This window comes from Carlito syrichta, unplaced genomic scaffold (genome assembly GCF_000164805.1).
Source record: "Carlito syrichta isolate Samal-C Ts95f unplaced genomic scaffold, Tarsius_syrichta-2.0.1 Scaffold305142, whole genome shotgun sequence".
NCBI classification, from domain to species: Eukaryota; Metazoa; Chordata; class Mammalia; order Primates; family Tarsiidae; genus Carlito; species Carlito syrichta.
Window position 1 is genome coordinate 34,724 of NW_007249238.1, and position 22,395 is coordinate 57,118.

General features: G+C 40.6%; 1 protein-coding gene across 1 annotated transcript in view; it reads right to left on the reverse strand.

The window, feature by feature from the left end:
* Positions 1 to 6: 6 nt before the first annotated feature.
* ACSM3 (acyl-CoA synthetase medium chain family member 3) overlaps positions 7 to 22,395 on the reverse strand; it is a 48,955-nt gene continuing 26,566 nt past the window's right edge. The window contains exons 7-14 of the mRNA XM_008061198.2: positions 21,050 to 21,129; positions 17,561 to 17,684; positions 16,533 to 16,613; positions 12,789 to 12,890; positions 10,689 to 10,816; positions 10,482 to 10,581; positions 1,516 to 1,635; positions 7 to 143 (exon numbers count right to left, since the gene is read on the reverse strand). Coding sequence (XP_008059389.1) covers positions 57 to 143; positions 1,516 to 1,635; positions 10,482 to 10,581; positions 10,689 to 10,816; positions 12,789 to 12,890; positions 16,533 to 16,613; positions 17,561 to 17,684; positions 21,050 to 21,129 — 822 coding nt within the window. The 3' untranslated portion in view covers positions 7 to 56. The remainder of the gene's footprint in view (positions 144 to 1,515; positions 1,636 to 10,481; positions 10,582 to 10,688; positions 10,817 to 12,788; positions 12,891 to 16,532; positions 16,614 to 17,560; positions 17,685 to 21,049; positions 21,130 to 22,395) is intronic.

Here is a 22,395-nt window from a genome sequence, read left to right on the forward strand (position 1 = left end):
TGTATTATAAATACCATGTTTCTTTTGTAGATACCATGATAATTAATAGAATGAATTTAAATTGTTTTCCATTCTTTCTTCCTCAGTTCATATCTCTTTATTTTCCCACTGACAGTCTTTGGTAGCTCTTGGATAAATTCTACCTGTTGGTATCAAGGGGAAGAAAATTAGCCCATAAGTTTTCACTTTTAGATAAAACCAATTATATAACAGTTATAATATCAATTTTAGGTGAAAGAATTAGAACACCCATTAGATTGGGTTTCGGTAACAACCAAAAAAGAAGGAGGGAAATTGTTGTGAGGGGATTTTCCTTGATATTTAGTATTTATAAGGGGATACCCAAAAAACCCTTGAATTATCTTTTGAGGACAGACCCTTGTAGTACAGGCTTCCCCCACTGGGTAACTATTCTAGGGACCCATCAGCATCGTGTACCAGTTAGCGTCGTGAGAGGCTGCATTTGGTGTCAGTGAATTTTGAGGGAGAGATTCTTTCAATGTGTTTGCACATTTTATGATAAGTAATTTATAAGCACACCTGCTCACACCACACGGAGTGTTCGGCAGTTTTTTCCCCAAAAAGGCCTGACCTCTGTGCCCCACCCTCCCTATTCACCCAGCCTTGCCCCAAGGGACTCTTTTGCTTCCAGATTTTATTTTATTTTTTATTTTTATTTTTATTTTTTTTTTAGTTGGGGTCTCACTCTGTCACCCAGACTGAAGTGCTCCCAGCCACCGCAGCCTCGACCTGCTGGGCTCTGGCGATCCTTCCGCCTCAGCCTTCCAAGCAGCTGGAACTACAGGCGCGCGCTACCACACCTGGCTCATTTTGATTTTATTGTAGAGATAGGTCTCGCCAAGTTGCCCAGGCGGGTCTCGAACCCGCGGGCTCAGGCAATCCACTCACCTCAGCCTCCCAAAGGCGCAGGATTACAGGCTGAGCCACCGAGCCCGGCTTGTGAGGAACCAAGCTTGTTGCTAGAATTAGTGATTGATATAAAGCAAGACCTGTACTCTTCTCAAGAGTTTTGTTCTGTTTTCTCTGGGCATGGATGTTTCCAGATTTTAAAAGCTCTCAAAGGGAAACCTTTTGCCAGTATGGAAGAGGCGAAACAAAAAATGTCAGAAGCACTAAAAGGCATCAAAACTGACAAGTTAAGAAACTGTTTTGAGCAGTGGAAAAAGCACTTTGGTAGGTGTATTGCATCAAACAGAGTACCTTGAAGGTGACTAAAGTTTAAACATGTAAGAATAAATATATAATTTTTAATAAATAAATTCTGAATTTTGGGGGGGTCTTCCCTCATACTGCAAGTCTAGTAAGCCTAATGACCAAAAAACTAGGTTTTTATTTTAATCTTAAAGCTTCTGATTCTTATCCATATGTCATTAGTTCAGTTTGGAACATCTAGTATAGCATGTTTGAGGAAAGTGTTCATTAAAAAGGAAAAAATAAACAAGCTGAAATTTTCCAGAACATTGAGTAAATATTTATCACAATTAGGATGCCTACCTTTCTGGGATATTTGTAAGGTGCTGTAGTTTTTTTTACATGCTCCTGAATCTCCTTTTTTAGTTGTTCTTGATCATGCAACTTGTAATCAGGATTCAGAACAATGAAAGCCTTGACTACCTAAAATAAATATTTGAAACACCAGGAAGATGAGTTAGTGTATTTTTATGTCTTAAATGTCTTGTTTGCTTTTTCTAACTGAGGGTTTAAGAGCCTAGTAGGTGGGCCAAAGTGTTAGATACAGTTTGATTCCAGCTCTGTGTTTTTAAGCCAACTAGTTGACTACACACCAGCTGATACAGACCAGCCAGCTTCTGGGACTCCTATAACAACCCACACTGGTCCAGCCTAGTTTCTAGGTTCCCATCCTCATTGTGACCCTTATAAACAGTAGTCACACTAAGTTTGCCATAGCTCTGTTCTAGGGAACAGTGCACTGAGACTATACCCTCTATACAAGGCTGTGAATATTCTTTTGTTTTGTTTTGTTTTGTTTTTTGTTTTGTTTTTTGAGTTGGAGTCTCACTCTGTTGCCCAGACTGGAGTGCAGTGGCCGCTCCCGGCCACCACAGCCTCGACCTGCTAGGCTCCGGCGATCCTTCCACCTCAGCCTTCTGAGTAGCCGGAATTACAGGCATGCGCTACCACGCCCGGCTGATTTTTTTTTTTATTTACTGTAGAGATGAGGTCTTGCTGCCCAGGCGGGTCTCAAACCCGCGGGCTCAGGCAATCCACTCACCTCAGCCTCCCAAAGGCGCGGGATTACAGGCTAAGCCACCGAGCCCGGCGGCTGTGAATATTCTAACAGCTGCTTAGCTGTTGCCCTGATCTACTTGCATGGCCCTGAGAAACGAGCAGAAATTGTTGTGGCCTTTAAGTGGTGGAAGACAGGAAAATCTTATTTTATGCTTACAAATCCTGCTCTCCCAAGTTCATCGTTCCTTAAAATGTCTTTTAAGATAGTGCCTAGAGTTTTTGGACCATTAGTGGAGAAGAGAGAAAGGCCATGCCTTATATGTAGCTCTCTTCAACAGTAAATTTGGGGTTCTGTCATGTTCTCTACTGGGATATTGCCAGCACTGCCATTCACTGCCTGTCCCAGAGGCATGAGTCTAGGTGAGTAAAATAGTATGCACCTACAAATCCAGACTACCAATCGAAGTTTGGCCATGGAGTGATCTTCCTTGCAGGCACAGTTCCAGTAGAGTCTCCTGCAACTTTTTTTAATAATGAAATATCCTGCACTCGAGTACTGAAATCTTATTAAGTTCATGGATTCATGTGTCCAGCTTAAAGACTGACAAGATTTCCTATCCACTTTGATCTAGGAGTAGAGATTTGATTGAAAATGAATTATTTGAGGCCGGGCGCGGTAGCTTAAGCCTATAATTCCAGCACTTTGGGAGGCTGAGGCGAGAGGATTGCCTGAGCCCACAGGTTCGAGACCACCCTGGGCAACATGGCGAGACCTCATCTCTACAATTAAAATAAATAGCTGGGCGTGGTAGTGTGTGCCTGTAGTTTCTGCTACTTGGAAAGCTGAGGCGGAAGGACAGCCTGAGTCTAGCAGGTCAAGGCTGCAATGGCCGGAATCGTGCCACTGCATTCCAGCCTGGGTGACAGAGTGAGACTCCAACTCAAAAAAAAAAAAAGAAAATGAATTATTTGAAACATTAAATCCTCAGGCCAGTTATTTGGTGAGAAATGAAGACTTAAAGTATAAACTTTTTATAAATTGAAAATTGTTTATCAGTGGGCAGTTTTATAACATCTTATGAGCCATAATCCATTTTTTTTTTTGAGTTGGAGTGTCACTCTGTCACCCAGGGTGGAGTGCACACAAACGAACATTTTTTTTTGAGTTGGAGTGTCACTCTGTCACCCAGGGTGGAGTGCAGTGGCACATTCATGGCCACCCCAGTGTCAACCTGCTGGGCTCTGGTGATCCGTCTCAGCCTTCCAAGTAGCTGGAACTACAGGTGCGTGCTACTATGCCCAGCTAATTTTTTTTAAAAAATTTATTGTAGAGACAAGGTCTCACCATGTTGCCCAAGCTGGTCTTGAACTCGTGGGCTCAGGCAATTCTATCGCCTCAGCCTCCCAAATTGCTGAAATTATAGACTTGAGCCACCACGCCCAGCCATTGCACATTTCTAATTTACATGTGTCATGGGACAGTTATGCAACCTTGTGTGCATGTAAATCTATGTATGGATATAATTTTATTATCCTATTCATTTCTGACATTTTATTTATTTTTAATTTATTTTTATTTTTTTGAGTTGGAGTCTCATTCTGTCGTCTAGACTGCAGTGAAGTGGCCGCTCCCGGCCACCGCAGCCTCGACCTGCTGGGCTCCGGCGATCCTTCCGCCTCAGCCTTCCGAGTAGCTGGAATTATAGGCGCGTGCTACCTCACCGGCTGATTTTTTGATTTATTATAGAGATGAGGTCTCACCAAGTTACCCAGGTGGGTCTCGAACCCGCGGCCTCAGGCAATCCACTCACCTTGGCCTCCTAAAGCACTGGGATTACAGGCTGAGCTACGGAGCCTGGCTTTTTTTTTGATATTTTATAAAATATATTTGTAGTTATGCTGGCTCTGCTGCTTTAGCAACATTTTTATGAATTTAAAAATTATCTTTGCTATAAGTTAAGTCATTCAAAGGCAAATTTGGGCCAGGCTCAGTGGCTCAGCCTGTAATCCCAGCACTTTAGGAGGCTGAGGCAAATGGATTGTCTGGTTCGAGACTAGCCCAGGCAACTTGGCAAGATCATGTCCCTACAATAAATAAAAAATTAGCCGGGTGTGGTAGCGCACACCTGTAGTTCTAGCTACTTGGAAGGCTGAGGTGGAAGGATCGCCGAGCCCAGCAGACTGACGCTGTGGTGGCCATGAGTGTACCACTGCACTCCAACCTGGGCAACAGAGTGAGATTCCAACTCAAAAAAAAAAAGGTAAATTTTTTAAAAACTGCTATTACTGGTTCACATTTTGATGGCTTCACCTTGGATAAAGTCTCCTTTGCCTTTCTAAAAGTTGTTATGACCAGGGACATTGGCTCAAGCCTGTAATCCCAGCACTTTGGGAGGCCGTGGTGAGAGGATTGCCCTGATCCCAGGGCTTCGAGACCAGCCTGGGAAATTTGTTGAGACCTCGTCTCTACAATAAATCAAAAAATTAGCCAGACATGGCGGTATAGGCCTGTTGTAGTTCCAGTTACTTGGAAGGCTGAGGTAGAAGGATTGCCTGAACCCAGCAGGTTAAGCCAGTAGTAGCCATGAGCGTGCCAATGCACTCCAGCCTGGGCGACAGAGTGAGACTCCAACTCAAAAATAAAAATAAAAATAAAAAGATATTATAACCCATTAGTGAAATATTAAGAGGGAATAATCTAACATTATGGTTAAGAGTATGAACTCTGAAGTCAGACAACCTGGGTTCAAGTCATAGTTTGTTGTGTAATCTTGGGCAAATTAGGTCATCTTTCTGTGCCTCAATTTCTTTTTCTTATTAAATGAATTAACATAGATATAGGGCTTAGAATAATGCCTGGCACGTAGTAATAAAAAATGTTAGCTCTTAGTTGTCGTAGTAGAAGTACAAGGAGTTTTGGGGTTTTTTTCTCAAAACCCATAAGGCTTCAAAATTTCTCTGAAATTCTATGCAAAATCTTGCATTTTCCTGAGGAAAGTCTCTAACTGTGCCATGTAATATGGTAGCCACTAGCCATATGTGGCTATTTCAGTTTAAATTAATTAAAATTAAATAAGATAAAAATTTCTCAAAGTAGCCAAATCTGGCTGTGATATCAGGTGGTACAAATATAGAACATTTCCGTCCTACAGCTGGGTGTGATGGCTCATGCCTGTAATCCCAGTATGTTGGGAGGCTGAGGCAGGAAGATAATTTGAGCCCAGGAGTTTGAGACCAGCCTAGGGAACATAGTGAGACTTCCTCTTTACAAAAAATAAAACAAAAATTAGCTGGGCATTGGCACACGCCTGTAGTCCCAGCTACTTGGGAGGATGCAGCAGAAGGATTGCTTGGGCCCAGAAGGTTGAGGCTTCAATGAGCCATGATTGTGCCACTGTACTTCAAGCTGGACAACAGAGTGAGACGCCCCCAGCTCAAAGAAAAAAAAGAAGAAAGAACATTTTCCATTCTTGCATAAACCCAACAGTAGCCCGTGGCTTTCTTCAAATTCTCAGAGGTATGTGATCCAATAAATTTAAGAACCTAGTGGTCTAGACAAATATTTATCAGCTCTTTATTTCACATTTCAATGTTAAAATAGTATTTAAATTTTCTTTTCAGAAATAACAGTAAGAAAAATTGTCCATTCCTTTATCCCTATTGGAAACCGTCTTTTAAAGAAGGCTCATAGAAAACCCACATTTTAATATCTGTGAAAATATAAATAGGTAAAGTTAAGCCAGAGGCTGAAAATAAATTTTTAAAAGCAAAGTAACCGTGTAAAATTCCTTACAAATATTAAAATGTGAAAACCAACTGAGGAGGCACAAAAATTATCAATATTGTAGTTAAATTAAAGAAATACTCATTTTAAAACTTAATTGCTTTTGGACAGTTTACCAGAGAAAAAAATTCATGAAAACTGTCAAAAATAGTTATAAGTTGCAGCAGTATTGGAAATAGGCAACATTGTGAAAATGCACACAGTAAATTGTAGGACTGTGGTAGATATATAAAAATTATCAGTATTGGGGATATTATCCTCAAGTCTTTATTTTATTTTTTTTTTATCAATTCTTCTGGAAGTTACTACCCAATTAAAGGCTTGGCAGGACCTAATCTGAAGAAGTACCCAAATCAGCTAGACTAGACCTGCCACCAGGAAGAGGAGCCACCTGTAGCATGGAGCACATGGCCATTTTTGTGCACGGATACCTCACTTGAACACCCATCCACATTTTCTACCATGAAATGTTGCACTCCACCAGTGTTGGGAAACTGGCTAAACATTTTTTCTCTCTCTGACTAATCCAAGCCCTATGCCAAGCTGTGAGGTATCATAACCCTTTTATAGATCTTTGCTATATATACTCTATATATCAGGTGATTAGCAAGCCAACTCTGGTCTTCGAGGCTCAGCTACCACCTTGTCTCCCAAGTAAATACCTGTCTAGGTGGATAAAACTGATGATGACTGATGGGAGGGATGAGATGTGGGCGGAACGGAGACATGAAACCATGCAGGTGGTGTGCTGAGCAAAAAGACAAGCAGCTAACCATTATCTGTTACCTCCTCTCAGCTACCTGGAATATACTCTTTCACAGTAAATAGGTGCTTTCATCCTAGCAACTTTACAAACTACCAAACCCCATCTGGTCACTTCCAAAACAACTTTGGACCACCTAGGAAGACTAACAGGATATCCTCTGGCATCAAAGATCACTTAGGAGGATCAGTCCTACCAGCAGATTCCCCTTACTCTACTGCAGCACACATATTTCCCATTCCTCCCTTAAACTCGAGGACCTAATCAACCTGTGAGATTAAATAGCTTCTAACTCGGCCTTGTACCCTGTGTCTCAAGCTCTACGCCTAGAATTTGAGATTAAGAGGCTTGAATACATGGTACAGGAAGTTCTGGATTTGCATTTGACCTCAATGTCATCTCCAAAACTTGATTCAGCATTAGAAGGGATATGGATTGGAGAAATATCTGTGGAAACTCATAGTCCACTTCAGACAAACCCTAAGGGCATGTTATAGATACACAGACAAAACCAAGGAGGCCTTGCCTGGCAAAGGGAGCCTGAAGAGTGGTGTGGGGCTTTGAAGCCCAAACTACCACATGTGCAGCACCAATAGAATTGGGTTTTCAGGACTTCTATGTTTGTTATTCATAGCTTATTTTTTGAAACTTCTACTTATCTACCTACCCAGCTTGCTTATGGTTGTCTCAGTTCCTGCCTCAGACCTTATTTTCACCTCTGAAAATCTGATGCCAGCCCATCCTCCTTAATTACACTGGGAATCCTGTTGGCTTCCAGACCTTCTGGGCAACAACTTGATCCTATTCAGCAGATCTCTGGTGTGGCCCTGGGTTATTGGTATTCACACTATCTTTGTCCCAAGCCTCCACAGAAAGGATCCAAATTCTTTCTAATATATATTTTTTAGTCTTATTCTGAAGCAGTTTTTTTCTGCTTAGCATATGAGTGGCGATTCCCCCAAACAACAATTAAATTTTGGAGGGCTAGCCTCTTATGGTACATGCTTCCCCTGTGAAATAAATGTTCTAAAAACCCATTGGATCGGTATACCAGCTAGCATTATTGTGATAAGCTGCATTTGACTTCAGTGATTTTTTTTTTCTTTCTTTCTTTTTTTTTTTGAGTTGGAGTCTTACTCCGTCACCCAGACTGGAGTGCAGTGGCCGCTTCCGGCCACTGCAGCCTCGACCTGCTGAGCTCCGGTGATCCTTCCGCCTCAGCCTTCTGAGAAGCCGGAACTACAGGCATACGGTACCACACCCAGCTGATTTTTTGATCTTTATTGTAGAGATGAGGTCTCGCTGCCCAGGTGGGTCTCGAACCCGCGGGCTCAGGCAATCCACTCACTTCAGCCTCCCAAAGGCGCGGGATTACAGGCTGAGCCACCGAGCCCAGCCTTTCTTTTTTTAAAAATAGCTTTAGGGGTTACAGATGTGAGTTAGTTTGCTTAAGATAGTGTTCTCCAATTCCATTCAAGTTGCTGAAAAATACATTATTTTATTCTTTTTGATAACTGAATAGTATTTCATAGTGTATTTATACCACATTTTCATTCTTAATTGATCACTTGATGGGCATTTAGGTTGGATTCTACATCTTTGCAATTGTGATTTGTGCTGCAATGAACATACAGATTCCGGTGTCTTTTTAATATAACAGCCTCTGTTCTTTAGGATAGATACCTAGTAGTGGGATTGCTGGATCAAGTGGTAGATCTATTTCTTCTTATTTGAGGCTCGCAGGGGCTGACATAGGCACTGCAGGGTTCCCTTGGTTATATATAGCCTTGGTGTAGTAAGTTTCTCAGTTGCCAGCAGTGGCAGTACTGTGCTGGGTATCTGCACTGGCTCATGGCGTCCAGAGTGACTGGACTAGTTTGGAAAGTGATGTTAGCTGGGGTCTGGGGTCCATTATATCCGATATGGTAGGCTGTACTGTTGACCTCTGGTCAGGAGATGTCACTTGTGGGAGAAAGCCAGCTAAGATGGTGACTATGGGGTTTCTCCTTGGGGTATGTTGCTCCAAGGAAGTGCCCAGCCAGTTTAGGCCAAGGGTGGGGCTCCGGGGATTTCCCAAGTTCTCTGTTTTGGGCCTTTGAGAGGAGTGCAGGGGAATGGAGCTGAGCACCCTGCAAGTATGCATTCTTGACTATGCCATTGGGATCAGAAGGAAGTCCCAGGCCACTGGAGTAAACTGTTGTGCAGGACAGGCACAGAAAAGATATGGCAACACTTCCCACCCAGCCCCTGCCTTGGCCTCAGGCAATCTGCAATCTGAATGTCAAGGTGCAGTCAGCCTCAAGGCCTCAGATGTTCTCAGGCAATCTGCCCAGCCAGGAACTGTCTGTACCCACCGAGTTTGCCACTGGGGCCTGTCCCCTTCCAGGCCTGCTAGAAAGCAGCCATGCCACCACAAGGATTGAGTTCCTGGGAAATAGCATCTGGTGCTGCTCAGGCTTTCCTTTTTTCCTGTACCACTCCAAAGCAGAGCAGAGAACTGTGGGTAAGGCAGTTTCCCATGAGTTTCCCAAAAGGCTCAGGGGGCCCTGCAAGTTTGAGAAGGAGCACAGAACTCCCTTTACTCAGGCTTCACTCAGGCTGTGGTGGACTGTGGTGGACTGTGGTGGGGCAGGCGACAGTCTGGCCACTTCCAGTACAGGTCGATGAATTTTTTTCTTATTTGCACTAAATGGTTATTATTACTCCTTTGGAGAGTTGTGGGCATGCTGTGGTCCTGTTCCTTTCTGGATGCTGAGGAAACTCTCTGTCTTGGTTTACTCTATAGGAGAAACTTACTCTAGCTGCCTCATGTTGGGGATCTTAATCCTCTCTCTTATTAGTGAATTTTTTTTTTGAGATTATTTTCAGTGTGCTTGCCAATTTCATGAGGGGTTATATATAAGCACACCTGTCCATACCATGCTGAGTGTTCAGCAGTTTTTTATTTGTTTGTTTGTTTGTTTTTTTGATTCTCACTCTGTCACCCAGGCTGGAGTACAGTGGCACACTTATGGCCACCGTGGACTCAACCTGCTGTGCTCAGGCAATCCTTCCACCTCAGCCTTCCAAGTAGCTGGAACTAGAGGCACCTGCCACCACACCCAGCTGAGTTTTTGATTTATTGTAGAGATGAGATCTTGCCAAGTTGCCTAGACTACTCTTGGACCCGTGGGCTCAGGCAATCCTCTCACCTTGGCCTCCCAAAGTGCTGGGATTATAGTGTGTTTTGCCCAGCCTTGTTCAGCAGTTTTTGACCAAAAATGGCATGACCCTTGTGTCCCACCCTCCCTATTTACCCAATCTCATCCCCGAGCAACTTTTTTTCTTTCCCAGGATAAAAAAAGTCCTTAAAGGGCAATGTTTTGTGGAAGAAGTGAAACAAAACAGAAGAAACACTAAAACTCATCAACATTGCGAGCTCAAAAATGATTTGAGCAGTGGAAAAAGCATATTGATAGGTTTATTGCATCAGATGGAAAGTACTTTGAAGGTGATTGAAACTTGAACATGTAAGAATAAAAACACAATTTTTAATAAATGAATTCTGGGTTTTTTGGCATCCCCCCATTTCTATCTGACTTGTGTTTAGTAAATGAATTTCTATCTGGCTTGTATGTTTAGTAAATGAATCGTTTGGGTAATTCTGTTTCAATGAACTACTATTTAAAAATATGTATTAGGTTGCCAACAATTTACAAAGTTGAGATGAATTAGTTCTTTTACCTCTCCTCTGATGGGGTCTGGGCTGCTGACAACAGCTGACTCAGCAACTGAAGGGTGCTCAGTCAGGGCACTTTCAACCTCAAATGGTCCAATTCGGTAACTGGGAAGACATATGGAAGGAATTTATAAAGGTGAGCAGTATTGTTCACTCCATAAGGCTGATGATCAGTTAGCACAGACATATGCACAGAGGGAAAAGAAAATTACCCAGAGGATAATATGATGTCATCTGATCTTGCAACAAACCAGAAATATCCATCTTCATCCATATACCCTCTGTCTCCTGTGATATAGAAATTGCCTCGTATAGTTGAAGCTGTTTTTGAAGGATTATCCTGCAAAACAAATAAATTTTGTTAATATTATTGTAACTCTATCTCTTCTTGCCAGTTGAATTTTTAAATGTTGAAAGAAAAGGAAAAGTTTGGCTCCTTTGAGAAGCCTTAGAAAGAAAAGCCAGAGTGAAATAAGGATGAAATTCTAACATGAAGCTAACCCAACAGAAGAAAGGCAAACTACAGTTACAAAGACTAGACATGCTTCCGGCTTGAGAATTCTCTTAGACAGATGACAAAGTAAATATTGCAGGAGCTCAGGGGAATAGGCTAAATGAAATCTTTTGCTAATTGATTAATATCTCTTTTTTTTGTTGTTTTTTGAGTTAGAGTCTCACTCTGTTACCCAGACTGGAGTGCAGTGGCCGCTCCCGGCCACTGCAGCCTCGACCTGCTAGGCTCCGGCGATTCCGCCTCAGCCTTCCAAGTAGCTGGAACTACAGGCATGTGCTACCACACCCGGCTAAATTTTTGATTTATTGTAGAGATGAGGTTTCGCCAAGTTCCCCAGGTGGCTCTCGAACCTGTGGGCTCAAGCAATCCACTCACCTCGGCCTCCCAAAGCACTGGGATTACAGGCTGAGCCACCGAGCCAGGCCAATTGACTAATACCTAATGCTGGTAGGAAAAGAAAAAAGTGAGTACTCAGCTAGAAGAAAGCACCAACACTGTATAATTCAAAGAGGAGACAGTTTTGTTTGTTTTTTGTTTTGTTTTGTTTTATTTTATACAAAACACGATTGGTTCTGTAACTCTGGCATAAGAAAAATGAGTAAAATATTGTTACGTTAAAGTTCACTGGCAAGTAGAATCTGGGCCTTTTATTATTCTGGTACAGACTTTGCTCTAATTTGTATACTGTGATTAGAGATTAAAATATGCTTGCAAAGCCGGGGTCAGTGCCTCAGCCTGTAATCCCACGTCTTTGGGAGGCTGAGGAGAGTGGATTGCCTGAGCCTGCGGGTTCGAGATCTGCCTGGGCAGGAAGACCTCATCTCTACAATAAATCAAAAAATCAGCTGGGCGTGGTAGCGCATGCCTGTAATTCTGGCTACTCGGAAGGCTGAGGCGGAAGGATCGCCGGAGCCCAGCAGGTTGAGGCTGCAGTGACTGGGAGCCGCCACTGCACTCCAGTCTGGGCGACAGAGTAAGACTCCAACTCAAAAAGAAATAATAATAAATAAATAAATAAATAAAAATGCTTGCAAACAATAAGCAGCTAGGAAAGTCTCTAGTGAAAGAAATGTTCTTATTCCTACTACTCCATTCCCTGTACCTCTTATTCCTCCCAAGAGGGGACAGCACTAATCAGATTTCAGAAAAATGAGAGGGTGTTTGACAATAGAAAGGATTAGTGAATAGTAAGAGGCTGTCTTGCCGGGTGCAGAGACTCATGCCTATAATTCCAGCACTTTGGGGAGGCCAAAGTGAGAGGATTGCCTGAGCCCATGGGTTTGACACCAGCCTGAGCAACTTGGTGATACAATAAATAAATAAATAAATAAATAAATAAATAAATAAATAAATAAAATAGCTGGGTGTGGTGGTGTGTGCCTGTAATTCCAGCTACTTGGAAAGCTGAGGCAGAAGGCTCGCCTGAGACCAGCTGGTCGAGGCTGTGGTTGCCGTGAGTGTGCCACTGCACTCCAGCCTGGGCAACAGAGTGAGACTTTGACTCAAAAAAAAAAAAAAAAAAAAAAAATGTGGTAGTGCACGCCTGTAGTTCCAGCTACTTGGAAGGCTGAGGCGGAAGGATCGCCAGAGCCCAGCAGGTCGAGGCTGCGGTTGCCGAGAGCAGCCACTGCACTCCAGTCTGGGCGACAGAGTGGGACTCCAACTCAAAAAACAAAAAACAAAAAAAAACACATAGGTCCAAATACCTATCCTAAGTGTGTTTTGTCAAATACAGATGGTTACCAAACATTTTTGAGAAATAAATAGAAAATAAAAGAGTATTAAATAGGTTGCTTACTACATAATGAGTAAAGAGGCCAAACGGTCGCTTAGGTAGAACTCGAATGCCAATATCTCCTTCTTGTCCAGGAGTTAGAACATTGCCATTTACATCTAAAATCTGACATAAAACATAATGTTTTATTTAAGGGAATTTTTATGTCATGCCGCATCTCAACTTTGCATGTCTTTTTGCTTTAAGAATGCAGACTTCAAAAACATTTTAAGAATACTTTAAATTCCTAAGATATATTGATATAAATTCTTATTGCATAAAATGTTATCAAATGTGGGTTACCAAACTATGAAAACAGAATGTAAATTTTCTTAGATTCTACCATCCAGCAATAATCACATTTTAGTAATACTCTTTGAGACAATGTAGGCATAGGAAAAAATAGGATTGCTTTATGATATACTGTTTTCAACCTGCTATTATCATTTATCAATATATCTCGATTATCTTTTCCTCTCAATAAATAAATAAATATTTTTATTACTGGTTTTCAAACTAATTAGCCATGGAACATACAAAACCGTACTTCAGAAGCCCAGTGTAAGTAAATGGGAAAAGGGGAATGTTCTCTGGTTGAGACAATTGTGTATAAGCCAAAGCCTTGCTTTCTTACCCTCTTTCCAATCCTCATCATTCCCTTAGGTACCTAATAATAGTTAGCATGTATTAAGTACTTATTGCATGCTAAGTAATAAATGCTAAACCTTTTTTTTTTTTTTGAGTGCAGTGGCATGCTCACGGCCATCTCAACCTCAACCTGCTGGGCTCAGGCTATCTTTCCACCTCAGCCTTCCAAGTAACTGGAACTATGGGTGTGTGCTACCATGCCCAGCTGACTTTTTGATTTATTGTAGAGATGAGGTCTCAAGGTCGCATCAAGTTACTCAGGCTGGTCTCAAACCCCTGAGCTCAGGCAATCTTCTTGCCTCGGCCTCCCAAAGTGCTGGGATTACAGGCTTAAGCCATCACCCCCAGCAATGCTAAAGCATCTTTACAGGTGCCAAAGTGCTTTACAGGTACTTAATTCTTCTGTTTGTTTGTTTTGAGTCAGAGTCTTACTCTGTTGCCCAGGCTGGAGTGCAGTGGCATGCGCACAGCCACTGTAGCCTTGACCTGTTGGGCTCAGGCGATCCTTCTGCCTCAATCTTCCAAGTAGCTGGAACTATAGATATGTGCCACCACACCGGGCTAATTTTTGTAATTTATTGTAGAGACGAGTTCTTGCCAGGTTGCCCAGGCTGGTCTCGAACCCATGGGCTCAGGCAATCTTCTAGCCTCAGCTTCCCAAAGTGCTGGGATTATAGGCATGAGTCACTGTGCCTGGCTTTTTTTCTTTTAATGTTTCTTCTCACTACTTCTATAATTCTTATACAGTCCTATATGGTTAGAACTATTACTATGCCCATTTTGCATATGAAGAAACTGAGGTGCAGAGAGTTTAAGTAACACAGTATATGATCAAGCTGGGAATCAAATCTCAGCAATCACACTCCAGATGCTATGCCATTACTTTCCTTTGTGCAATGTCTCTAGGGAATTCAATCCAATTTTTAAAAATTCAGATAGCATTTCTTAGGTTGATTGCTATTTTATATATCAGATTTTGCTCTAAATGACTTTTACTTGTTTCTAAGTATCAAAACTCTATTCTGCTTTTACATATATCTACCAGCTACCTTCAAACCTAGGTGTGGCCTGCATGGAGGATAAGTATAATACTTATCTGGCACTTTCTATCAATAGTTCTTTCTCCAACTAAGGTAACCAATGAACTATTGTTAAGCCTCTTTGCAGAATGTAATTAGGAATCTTCTACCATTTTTTTCTTAGAAAAGCTTTTCAAAGGAGGAGAAAGTGAGGGAGAGGTGAATAATAATAACAGCACCTATCTTTTGAACCTTTATTATGTGCCAAACACTCTGATATGCTCTTCAAAGATATCTCATTTAATCTTCACAAGAAACCTATAAAATCAATTCTGTTATTAGGGTTGGTAACCACCTAGAACTGAGGTGGTGAGGGGAGGCAATTTCTTGTATATTACCTTCAATGCCAAAACCTAAGACAAGTTGGTCATCCTAGACTCCATTTTTAAAATCAGGCAACTGAAGCTTAGAAAGCTTTAGCAGCTTACCCAAAGACAGTTAGTGGACAGCAGAGATATACTTGAACCACTAGGCAATTCTGTCTTTAGATAAGTTTCCCATAACAAGGTTAAAGTGAGGGTAAGGACCCAGCATCTGATTTGTTCAATAAACAGTTAAAATAGCAGTCAGGCTTATCTAAACTCTTTCAAACTCATCAGATCGTAAGAATTACCTGGGTGTGCTTGTTGAAAATACAAATTTCAAATTTCCACCCCAAATCTATTGAATCAGACTCTCCTACGAAGGGACCTGAAAATTAGTATTTTTAACAGATACCCATATGATTTTTATGATCAGATAAACATGGGAAACATTGATCTAAGAGCTTTCTCCTTTGTTAACTCTTTTTTTGTTTGTGTTGTTTTTTTTGCTGCTGTTGCTTTTTCTTATATACAAATGGTCCCCAATTTAAGACCATTGACTTATGATTTTCCAACTTTACAATGGAGTGAAAGTGATAACCATTCAGTAGAAACTCTCCTCTCATGATACTGGGCAGCAGCAGAAAGCAGCAGCTCCCAGTCAGTCACACATCTCTAACTCAGGGTGTATTCAACTTACAATGGGTTTATTGCGACATGAACCATTATAAGTCAAGGAGTGTCTTGTGTTAGTGTAAATTTCTTTGGCTATACCCTGCTTTGAATCTGGGTTGATCTGAGAACAATTTTAACCCTGTACAAAGTATGCTGATGGGGAAATAGAATGTTCCTGGGCATCAGGTGATAGTAATGACAGCAGATACAGAGAACCTGGAAATAGCCAGGCAGCATGGGGGGTGCAAAGAGGGAGAGTGCTGCAGCCGCTGTAAACTGTAGCTCCCTTTGGCCTAGTGGACATCTTTAGGAGGTCTTGACCTCTGACTCCTGAAAGGGCAGTATTGAATTGTGATAAGAGTACAGATATTGGAGCCAGACTGCTTGGGATTGAATCCCAACTCTAGCAGCTACTAGCTGCGTTACCTCAGGTGAATTCCTTAACCTCTTTGGGTCTCATTTTTAAAATGGTTCTAATGTTAGTATGTCTCTCACAGTTTCTTTCTGAGAATTAAGTGGGTTAATATTTATTAAATGCTTATTAGAACTGCAGGGTACAATATAGGTATTTGCAAATGAATAGAGATCAATAAGATAACATTTCTTTTTTTTTTTTTTTTTTAGTTCGAGTCTCACTTTGTCGTCTAGGCTGGAGTGCAGTGGCACGCTACTCACAGCTACCGCAGCCTCTACCTGCTTCAATCCTTCTGCCTCTGCCTTCTAAGTTGCTGGAACTACAGGTGTGTGCAACCATGCCCAGCTTTTTTTTTCTTGATTTATTGTAGAGATGAGGTCTTACCAAGTTGTTCAGACTAGTCTCGAACCCCTGGACTCAGGCAACCCTCTCACCTTGGCCTCCCAATGTGCTGGGATTATAGGCGTGAGCCACCATGCCCAGCCATAAGCTAACATTTCTAACCCATTTTCATTTTTGCATGGAAATGAAAGTATCATGGAAGTAACATGGAATCATCACCAAAATGAGGAGAGTGTATATGGGGGAGGGAGGTAGGTGGCAAACAGTTTGGATTATTAAACATTCTCCTGGAAAAGGATATGCAAACCTTAACATCAAAAGCAGGAGAAGGCTTTCCCATTGAACCAGGCTTAATTTTCATTCCTTTAAAATTTCCACAGATGAGCACCTAGTTAAAAAGAAGAAGAAAAGAAAGATAGCATTACAAGTTACTTAAAATGTATTCATTCATCCAACAGGCATTTATTCAACAAATATTTATTGAGAACTTACTATGACCTAGGCTAAAAATAAAACAAAGTTTCTGCTCTCATGGAGTATAGTGATAAACAATATATAAATACATATACAGGTATATAATATAGTTATAACACAAAATTATAATTACTAAAATATCCATAGTTATTATATTAACATTTGTACTTATATTAGAATAATACTTTTTGTATTAATAAAGGTTTCAATTTATGTTATTATTTTATTTTTGATATGTTAATTTTTGACCAGGAGATATATTCTATGGCTCATAAATTGTAGCACTATAAAAAGACACACTGTAAAAAAAAATTTTCAACCTTTCTCTTGTCTTTTTCATCTTACCCCTACCCTCTTCTATATGATAATCACTTTTGTTTTTATTTTTTTAATTTTTCTCTAGAATTTCTTCTTATTCTCATCTCTATTAGCTCTTTAAAAAAAATCCTTCTAGAATATGCTTGCAAGGAGTTGTCCAGCAAACTCAACATTTCAAAGAACAAGGAGCTCAGTGGTTTCCATTCTGAGGCAGCACTAAGAAAGTTCCCTAACATATGAGGGGAAAATCTTCCTGTCAGTAGATCCAGTATTAATTCATTTACAAAAATATTGTAATGCCCTCACCCTGATCAGTTACTAGTGGTTTTTCAATGAATAGCTATTTAAACACTGTAAACTGTTTTAGAGCTTTTTTGCAACTAGCTTCCCTCAAGCTTTGGCTTTCTTTTTTTAAAAAATGTTTTCTAAATCACTCCACTCCTTCCCTATCCCTCAAACAATCATAAAGATACAATAGACACTTTGGTTTTTATTCATCTACTAAACGGAGTCCAGCCCTGTCTTTTTAGTGAGGTCAGGTACCGTTTCAGTCTGTCCATATCCTTCATAGATATCCAGGCCCGTCTTGTTTCTCCATTGTTCAGTCACTTCAGGGTTGATTGGTTCCCCAGCACTCACGCAGTGCTTTAAGCTTTTGAACTTACATCTTCTCAGAAAGCAAATAAGTTAGATTTAGGAGGAAAAATGGAGAGAAGTTGACACTGGGATTATTTCTAATGAATTTCAGTATTAGTTTCTTCCTGGTTCTTCTCCCCAGTACAAAATAAAGCTTTCTAACATTATAAAATGACACCCCAAATTCCCTTTTTCTTCTTTTCTCCCTTTTGGAGGAGGGAGAGAAGAATTTGTTGCAAAGAAAAGCCATTCCATCCTTAGGGAAGGTTCTTCATAATACTACTTTAAATCAGCAATAACAAGTTTTCCAATTGTTTGGTTAAACTTGTCTGTGGCATATTTATATAATGGAATACTATATAGTTGTAAAAAAAGAATGAGGGAGCTCTTGGTTAGTGCTGTCCAAGAGAACTTTTTGTCATGGTGGAAGTATTCTATAATTTGTGTTACCCACTACAGTATACACTATCACTATATGAATATTGTGCAGTTGAAACATGGCTAGTAAAACTGAGGAACTGATTTTTAAATTTTATCTGATTAAAATATTTGTATTTTAAATAACTGTATGTGACTAGTGGCTACTATATTGGATTGCACAGTGCCAGAGTATATTGCTAGAAAAAAAAGTAAAGTGCAGAACTGTGTGCATATGTGCATATTTTTCTACCATTTGTGTTTATAATGTGAGGGGAGGGGATATATTCATATTGGTTTGTGTATTTTTAGGGAAAATAGACAAGAAACTGTAAACATAGGTTGCTTCCATGGAGGAGAACTGGGTGGCTTGCGGGCAAGGTTTGGAGCAAGACTTTTAACTATTTTTATATACCTATTGAATTTTATGGCATAGGAACTATTTCCCTTTCAAAAATTACTAAAATCAATGTGATATTGTGATAAAAATAAGAAATATATAAAGGTTGAGTATCCCTGGTCTGAAAATCTGAAATCCGAAATGCTCCAAAATCTGAAACGTTTTCAGCATTGACATGATGTTTAAAGAAAATGCTCATTGAAGCATTTTAGACTTCAAATTTTTGCATTAGTGATGCTCAGTCAGTATAATGCTGAGGACTAAACTCTGACCTTTTAAATTTCTTTTGACTTTTTTGCTCTCAGTACTTGAGAAAGGGAAAAAAAATAATGATAATTTCCCTTGCCAAATTCCTAACAAAGGGGGGTGAGGCAATGATTTTTTTTTTAAATTAACCCTCCGTATTCAGTGTGGTTTTCTTTCCAGACTGACTCTGGCATAATATTACGTAACAGACGAAGAAGGAAAATTAAAGTATTGTATGACCCTGTAAAGCTGTCTCTTGGGGAGTCCAGGAGTCCCCCAAGGGGACCTGTTCTCTCTGATGTCTGCCACCTATGAGGCTTCATCTACATATCAAGAAACTTGACTCCCTCATTATATTCCAAGCCATCTATTTCCTATACTGATATCAAAATTCCTTAGATAAGAGCCTGACTCCTGTTACTAGTTGCCAAGCAGGAAATCTTTGAATCCACCCATAACTAGCAAGTCCCTGCTTGGCAATTTCTTGCCTTCCTAGGCTGAACCAGTGGAAATCTCACATGTGTTGATTTATGGTTTTCTATAACTTCTGTTTTCCTAAAATGTATATAACAAAGCTGCAATTCAATCACCACGGGCACATGTTTTCAGGACCTCCTTGGACAGGTGTTATGGGCCTTAGATCACTCACATTTGACTCAGAATAAGCCATCTTAAGTATTTTAGAGTTTGGCATCTTTCACCAACAGTGCAAGTATTCTGAGGCAAAACAAAACAAAAACTAAAATCCAAAATACTTCTGGTCTTAAGCATTTCTGACTTGGTCCTGGCTTCCTGGAATAGAGCTTCTAAAGCCTTTGTAAATTTTTAACTGATGGGATACTAGAAACATCTTTTGTTCTAACATTTGGTCTTTGATCGTAGTTCTTGACACAGAACTCCTAAATTTCTTGAGATGTCCTACATGATAGAATCATCTTGTGTTCTAATGCAACAACTCTCAATGGGTCTCCTGGATAGAAGTTGGTCACCAATAAGACTAAGCCATGATCAGAAGCTTGGGACTTTTAGCCCCACCTCTCATCTTTCAGGAAGGGGAGAGGAGCTGGAAATTGAGTTAATAATCAACCATGCCTATGTGATGAAACCTCCAAAGTAATCCCAGAAGTGTGAGATTTAGAGATCTCTACAGTCCAGGAAGGTAGTATACCTGAATTCCACTGGGTAGAACCTCCTGAACTTGGGACCCTTATGGACCTTACCCCATATATCTCTTCATCTGGTTCTTCATCTGTAACTTTTGTCATATCCTTTATAATAAACCAGTAAATGTAAGTGTTTTCCTTATTTCTGTGTGCCATCATAGCAAATTATTGAACCCAAGGAGAGTCGTGGGTGCCTTTGATTTTTGTCCAATTAGTCAGAAGCACAGATGACAACCTGAACTTTGGGGAGCATTTTTATGGGACTGAGCCCTTAACCTGTAGGATATGATGCGAACTCTAGGTAGATAGTGTCAGAATTGAATTAAACTGTAGGTCACCCAACTGATGTTGGAGAATTGGTCCGTGTTGGGGGGAAGAATCCCTCACATCTAGAAACTAGGAGTATTGAATGTTGTGAGTACAGAAAACTGGTTTTTTTTCTTTTTCTTTTCAGATTACCAATGTACCTTTTCAAATGGAATCAACAATAGATTAAAACATATGCATTCACTTTTCTTTTCTTTTTTTTTTTTTGAGTTGAAGTCTTATTTTGTCACCCAGGCTGGAGTGCAGTGGCATGCTCACAGTCACTGCAACCTCGACCTGCTGGGCTCGGGTGATCTTCCGCTTCAGCCTTCCAAGAAGCTGGAACTACAGGCATGCGCCATCATGCCCGGCTAATTTTTCTTGATTTATTGAGAGATGAGGTCTCACCAAGTTGCCCACGCTGATCTCGAACCCATGGGCTCAGGCGATCCTCTTACCTCAGCCTCCCAAAGAGCTGGGATTATAGGCATGATTATAGGCCACGCACAGCCACATTCACGTTTCTGTTTGCTGGGATAAAGTTCCAAATTTGAGCAACTTCGCTACTTCCTCAGCTCAGGTAACAGCCATCATTCAAAAGATTAGCCCATAACCACTGAGCTTAGAGCTATAGGCATGGCTGAACCCTCTCTTTCTTCTCCTTGCTTAGGAAAGCCTTCCTTGGACACAATAATGATCACTTACAAAATATAAAACAAGAAAGGAGAAGGTGGAAGAGGAAGAGATTGCTAAATTTTGTACATTCTAGTCTGAAGCTATGCTTTCCAGCAGAAAGAGCTTTTGTTTTATGACTTCCTCTTCTCCCCTTCCCCCACTAAATGCCTATTTATCAACATTTCTTACCTGGTCATATCATTCTGTACAAGCATTCGGTATGCAGTTGGTGCTGAACAGAAAACTGTGATGGGAAACTTGGAGAGTGTCTGCAATTTAGAAAAAGCAAACTCATGGTCTTACAACAGGTTTAATAAGTGCTTAAATGTCTTTGGTAGACACAGTGCAATTTAAACATTATTTTAATGTAAATATACCTATGCCTTTTCTCTGCACAGTCATCCCTCAGTGTCCACAGGAGACTGCTTTAAGGAGCCCACATAGATACCAAAATCTGAGGATGCTTATGTCCTTTTTATAAAATGGTATGGGGTATTTGCATAACCTATGCATATTCTCCTGTATACTTCAAATAATCTCTAGATTACTTATAATACCAAATACAATGTAAATGCTATGTAATAGTTGTTATATGATCTTTTTTATCTGTATATTATGAGGGGGGACCAAAAAAAAAAACCCTGGAATTATCTTTTGGAGGGTGGACCCCTTATAGTATACACAGAATTTGTTCCTTTGGGTCAAACAGTCAACAAAGTTTTTATCTGGAAGTTTAGAGAAGGTTGTATCACAATTTGTGGAAGAAATGCCCTGAGTTGTGGCAAACACGTAACTAGTTCTTCCACCATGACAACACACCTGCCCACACCAGGCTGAGTGTTCAGCAGTTTTTGACCCAAAACATCATGACCCCCATGCCCCACCCTTCCTCCTATTTACCCATCTTGCCCCAAGTGACTTTTTTTCTTTAATCCCCTGGATGAAAAAAGTCCTCAAAAGGAAACATTGTACTGATGTGGGAAGAGGTGAAAGGAAAAACAGTAGAAGCACTCAAAGGCATCAAAATTGAGGAGTTCAAAAACTGTTTTGAGCAGTGGAAAAAGTGTCTCTATAGGTGTATTGTATCAAATGGAGAGTTCTTGAGGGTGACTGAAGTTAAACATGTAAGGAAAAAATAGAATTTTTTTTTTTAAATTAAGAAAGGTAGATTTGTTAAAGGAAAGATACGTTGTGAAGGGCACAATGGGCAGCACAACAGTGAGAGTGTCTGCTGTCTACTGCAATACACAATTTTTGATAAATAAATTCTGGGGTTTTTGGGGGGCCTCCCCTCGTACTGTATTTGTAAGTTTGTATTATTTGGGTTTTTCGTTTTGTTTTGTTTTTTGAGTTGAAGTCTCACTCTGTCACCCAGGCTGGAGTGCAGTGGCACACTCACAGTCATCACAGCCTCGACCTGCTGGGCTCAGGTCACCTCAGCCTTTCACCTCATCCTTCTAAGTAGCTGGAACTACAGGCATGCACCACCGTGCCTGGCTAATTTTTATTTATTTATTGTAGAGATGAGGTCTCAC